We start from the raw sequence: 6,000 nt of genomic DNA on the forward strand, positions 1-6,000 counted from the left end.
TCATATCATTTTTTTTTATAAAAATCCATGAGTTTATTCAATGAAACATAGCTTAATCTTAATTTGTGATAAATTGAAGGAAGAGCTGTTGTGGATCTCAGCCGTGAATTTTCAGGTTACAAGATATTATTTCATCTCTTTAAAGTAAGTTTGTCTAGTTGCTACAATTTATTTTTTCTTGGTTAAATGCATTTATTCATAGATGCACACTCCACTCTTGCGTTGTGTCTACAGACGAAAACATGAGTAAAAATGCTAAGTTTTCTATCTACATTGATGTGAGAAAGATACTTCAGCGTATGTAGTTTTTTATGGGCCATTGAACAAAAAAGAAATTATTAAAGTGTAAGTCATATGTGTGTATTAAAGTTTCTAATAAAGTGAAAGTTTTATAAAAGAATGAATTTTAATATAGATATATATCTTGTTCAAAACTCTAAGAAAGCTATCATATCGATAGAAATAAACATAATTTCTGGTTTGAGGAAACAAGAATTTTTATATTCATATTATATTGTTGTTTTTGCCTTCTTTTTTCATTATGTTTTCTCATCGTTATATTTTTTCTTTATGATCATGTTTTAATCAATGCAATATCACATCTTTAATTGTACTATATTCCTCTTCCTCGATATTTTGTGATTCTTCTTTTTTAATCATTCAATACTATGAATTCCACCATCGTCAACTAAGTATAATTTAATTAAAATGCTGCACTGAAAAATCTTGCCAATATTATCCTCATCACCTCGTTGGAGTCATGATTTACTTATTGAAATTTATTTTTTTAAGGCGAACTTAATTTCCATTGGTTGTAGGTTTTTCAAGTAGTACCCACATTCTAATAACATCCAGAGAAAAGAACTTAGCGACAAACGGGGGCTAAAACCATTGCAAGTCAAATTTTGATTCTAAAATAAGCGAACCCAACTAAAGGTAAGAAACACATTTGCATTCATATTACACATATTTTCTATTCTAAAAATATTTTCTTGTAAAAAAACTAAGACTGGCTCTTGAAGTCTTTTGAAGAAAAGTGATAGGATTATAAGTCTTGGCCAATGATTTTCGGTCCTCCAATGTATTTATTATTCAAAATAAATCGATTATGACACTACAATATCAATTTTTTTATTATGTCAATAATACTCGTAAGTGTTTTTTTTTTGTTGACTTCTTTTTTTTTTTCTTTTTTTCTCTCTTTTAAAAATGTGATAATTGCAAATTTGATTCTCAAAGATAGCCACTTAAGCAGTTTTGGTCCTAAAAAAATATAAGATTGAAGCTTTGGTTCTGAAATTGTTATGTTTTTTTAAATTTTTAGTCATTCCGTTAATAAAATCGTTAAAGTTAATTGAAGCTTCATTTGAAGGGGAAAAAATTGCAAGTTTCCTCCTACAAATATTTTTCAAATTTCGATCCAATGCACCAATTTCTTTTATTTTTGTTCAAGCTTCAAGAGAGAGGAAAAAAAAAAGGCTTCAACAACAAGTTTTGTATATAATCTTAGCAAAATATTACCAATAATCTATTTTGTGTATATTGCAATGCCTGCCGTATATGTCTAATGGAAAAAATAACATCCATACTAAAAAATAGACATTCTTGAATTATAATACTCCCATTGAGTAATACAACTATTTATTCGTACGCAATAAATAACAACTTATATGATTGCCAAGATATATTTTTTGTTAATTAATCATAACAATTTAATTTTTATTTTTCTATGATATTAGAATAATATAAGATAATACAGAAAATAAAATATTAAAAATATTAAATATTGAATATGTGAAATTGTAAATTTTATTTGTGATAAGTTATTCAATTTATTTAAAATCTCAACATCAACTTCAGATGAATTTTTTTAAAATAAATTAAAAAGGATAAAATTGAATTATAATTATTAGAAAAAGGGTAAAGTAATTTAAAAGAAAATTAGATTTATTTCAAAAAAAAAAATCAAAATAGCTAGAAGCACCCTCTAAACTATTTTCAAATATTGGCTTAAAGTACTTTTTAGTGGTTTCAAAAATAAAAATTGATATCTTAAATATCTCAAATATATATTTTTTAAAGCCAAAAACTGAAAAACGTTTTTTCAAAAATCTTGCAAATACTTTCTTAAAGTTCGACACGAAGTTAAATTCGGAACTACTATGACTTTATCATTTTTTTGGTGAGAAATGAAAAGAAATTAGAGGTAAATATATATATTTTAAAAAATAATATATTTGTATAAAATTAATAAAAAAAACCATTAAATTGTGTATTCTATGAAAGCATAAGTAAATACTCAAAGTGCATTTCATTATTATCTATGGTTTCTAACTTAATGACCAAAAAAGTTGATATTTCATGAACAAGATCGATATCCTAAATTCAAGTCTCATCGAACATGTAAAATTTATTTCATTTTATCTGAGTTATTGATATAACGATGTAAAATATGACCTATTCTATTATAAAACAAATTTTTTTGTCGTAAGGATTTTTGAATACTCAAATTTATTTTTTAATTCATTTCTTCTCTTTAAAAAAGAATTTGTTAGAATATTAATTTTAATATTTTTTGGTAATCAAGAAATTATAATTTTTTTTCTCAGACCCACTACTTCGCTTTACTATTTCACCTTACTTCTCTAATTTTTTTTTTCACAAACTTATATTTTTAATAAATCATAAGTATAATTTATTTTTTTTCTCACCCCACTCTATTTTTTTTTCTTCTCACTGACTTTTTCTTTGTTATCCCCTCGTGCACAATTGTTTTTATCATTGTGGTACGATGTTTATGCGTGTATATAATAAATAAATTTTTATATTTTAAAATATATTATAAATAAGAGAAAATTCTATAAATTACTATATTATATAAAAAAATTAAAAAAACTAATTTATTAGTTAAATAAAATTTGAAAAGTTGAATAAGTTAGTTATCTTATCAGTTGAAAAATATTTTTAATTTTATAAACAATTGATAGGGTGATGCATAAAATTTTTTTCTTTTTATATTAGTATAAATTATATTTTATTTTTATATGCTCGTAAAAATTATGCGTAATTAGTATGTTTTAAATAGATAAAAAATGAAAACAAATAAAGGTGATGATTCTTGGACAGGTGACAATTTTAGACAAGAAAATGTACATTCTCTAAATGTCCATATGGCAAAATGAGGAGTTCCTATTGGTTGAATTGGCGTCACTGGACCAAAGCTTTGGCGCGTCAACTCGTCATAAATCCTAACGTCTAGTCTCTTTTCTTATCCCGAACCGGCTCATGTGAATCGTGTTTTCAACGCGCCTTCCTACAATCAACACGTTTACTATTTCTCGAATTTGATCGCCGCGCGCCTCCATGCGCAAGTGCGAAGTTCCTCTCCCACCAACGTCCACCATCCCCCGACCAAAACCGTTTTGTTGAAATCCGCGTTCTGTTTTGACTCGAGCCCCAGCACGAAAAAGCCCCCATATTTTCATAATCTACATCGCACATAAAAATGGCCGCGGTATATATATAAACCCCCCAAACCCATAAATCTGTTTAACCCAAGCTGGTGGGTTTTGTGGGACATTTCTTGGGGTTTTTGTATAGATTCTTCATCTACGTATATCAGTGTTGTACAGATTTAAAGCGTATTGTATCTGCTGCGTGGAGTTGTGATGGTAGAATCTAAGGCTGTTGTAGATAATCAGAAACCAGGGAAGAAATTGAAAGACGTGAAAAGTGGGAAGATGAAATGGGCGGGAATAGGGGCAATGGTGGTTTTGGTGGTGGCCATAGCAATAACATCCAAGCACGCCCATGATCATAAATCTTGTCAATGTCCTCAGGTTCCGTTCTTATTCTTCTTCTTGTCATTTTTCTTTTCTTGTCAATGTCCTCAGGTTGGTGTAATTGAGCTCTATTTCCTGTTTGTTAAGAGATTCTGTGAGCGGGACGTGTGCTTGTTCTTGTCTTTCTTTTCTTCTCGTTCTCGCCCTTATTAGTGTACGGTATGCTGTTTTTCCAATTCTTCAATTGGCATGTTATGGTAGAAATGGATAACGGAAGTGGTTCAATAGAATTAGAGATTGAATCCCTGTGTACTTCTTACGGTTAATTGAATCCCTATAAACCTGTTCTCGTGCTACATGGTGATTTTTTCTTCTGCCTGCTTGATCACACTGGATGCCTAGGACTTCAGTTTTGTTAGCAAAACTATTAGTTTTACATAGCAATGATTGAAAGAGACTCACTCCTCATTCTTCACAAATTGCGAAGGATCTTTAGAATCCCACAAAAGACCAACTGTTTTACCTAAAGAACGTGAACCCCTTCCTGAGTGATTAGCATTCAGTAGTATGCTGCTTGATCACAAGGGTTACCTGCATTGCATTTTAACTGTGCAACTATTTGCTATCAATTAGGCAGAAACCATTCTTTTTACATGGTTAGTGGATCAATAAAGGCTAGTTAGTGGACCGACAGACATTGAGTTCCTTATTCTTTTCTTGCTTCATGCAGGATTCTCGAAAGTATACAGGCATTGTTGAGGACTGCTGTTGTGATTATGAGACGGTTGACAGTCTTAACGGTGGAGTATTACACCCTTTACTTCAAGAACTTGTTAGAACTCCATTTTTCCGGTACTTTAAGGTCTGTTACCGACCTACATAGCCAAATTTAGAATATTGTATAACATGGTGATGTTGGGATTTTAGCTTGTCATAGTGCATTTGTCGCTGATTTCATTTACGACTGTTAGTGGTTATGATAATGTTATACAAATTACTTTCTGATACAGTCAATGAGCTGCTATGGTTTTGAAGTATACTAGTCATTTGCTAATAATTCATTTGTTGGGTGAACATTTATCATGATAATGTTTAAGGGAAGCCACATAATAGAAGTATTCTCACAAATGTTCAGATATGTTTTCGGATAATAATAAATGTGATCATTTCACTAGCAAGCAAATATCTGTTCTGCCCTTTTATGTAGACCTTAAGGTGCTATTGCTACGTACCATCCTGAGCGAGTAATTATTGATAGGTGGAAATATCAATGTATTTTGATTGCTGATGTGAACCTATTAATTCCAGCAAAATGGACCCCTTTAACTAGTGAGCTGGAATTTTCAGTTAAAACATTACTATTGGGAAAATTATGTTCCTAAAATATTGCAGGTGTTAATAAGAAGCTGAATTATTGGACCCTGAATCCTTTTAAGCTGTCTTCGGGTTCTTTATCTTCTTTGTATAGTCTAAATAGCTTAGTTATGGTTAAGGTAAGAACTACAGGTTCTGAGACATCTGATAAAATTGTTTGAACTATTAGATGTCTGAAAGGAAGACTAGTAATTTCATCATTCAGAATGCTTAGAAGGTCTTGGGTTGTAAAGTGAAAATTGACAACATACGAAAATCCAACTACTCTGTAGAGATAATTGAAAATATATAACTACTGATCTTATCTGTCTCATTTTACATGCAATAATTTTCAGCCCAGAAATAGTTTGACCACATTACATATAGTAATGAACCTGGAAATACGATCAAGATTATTTATTCCAAAAACTAAGCAGAGATCAATAGGACATATCATTTCTATATGTTGTTGTATTCTTTAATTAGAGATCCATTTGATACTTGCTGTGTAAGTCCTAAAACCTTGTGTACCTGATGCAACATGGCAGGTTAAATTATGGTGTGACTGCCCTTTTTGGCCTGATGATGGCATGTGCAAGTTGCGTGACTGTAGTGTATGTGAATGTCCAGAAAATGAATTTCCTGAACCCTTTAAGAATCCAAGTCTTCGGTCCGATGATTTAAAATGCCAAGAGGGAAAGCCACAGGCTGCCGTTGATCGCACACTAGATGCAAAGGCCTTCAGGGGATGGATAGAAGTGGACAACCCATGGACCCATGACGATGAGACTGATAACAGTAATTACTTGTATCTTTCTTCTAGATGTGTATTGCACTTAATATGCCATAGATTCATGTCTATGTT

General features: G+C 30.8%; 1 protein-coding gene across 1 annotated transcript in view; it reads left to right on the forward strand.

Moving 5' to 3' along the window:
* Positions 3,318–6,000, forward strand: part of LOC105176895 (endoplasmic reticulum oxidoreductin-1) — a 6,008-nt gene continuing 3,325 nt past the window's right edge. The window contains exons 1-3 of the mRNA XM_011099837.2: positions 3,318–3,839; positions 4,513–4,644; positions 5,684–5,933. Coding sequence (XP_011098139.1) covers positions 3,669–3,839; positions 4,513–4,644; positions 5,684–5,933 — 553 coding nt within the window. The 5' untranslated portion in view covers positions 3,318–3,668. The remainder of the gene's footprint in view (positions 3,840–4,512; positions 4,645–5,683; positions 5,934–6,000) is intronic.

Source organism: Sesamum indicum, linkage group LG14, assembly GCF_000512975.1.
Source record: "Sesamum indicum cultivar Zhongzhi No. 13 linkage group LG14, S_indicum_v1.0, whole genome shotgun sequence".
Classification (NCBI taxonomy): domain Eukaryota; kingdom Viridiplantae; phylum Streptophyta; class Magnoliopsida; order Lamiales; family Pedaliaceae; genus Sesamum; species Sesamum indicum.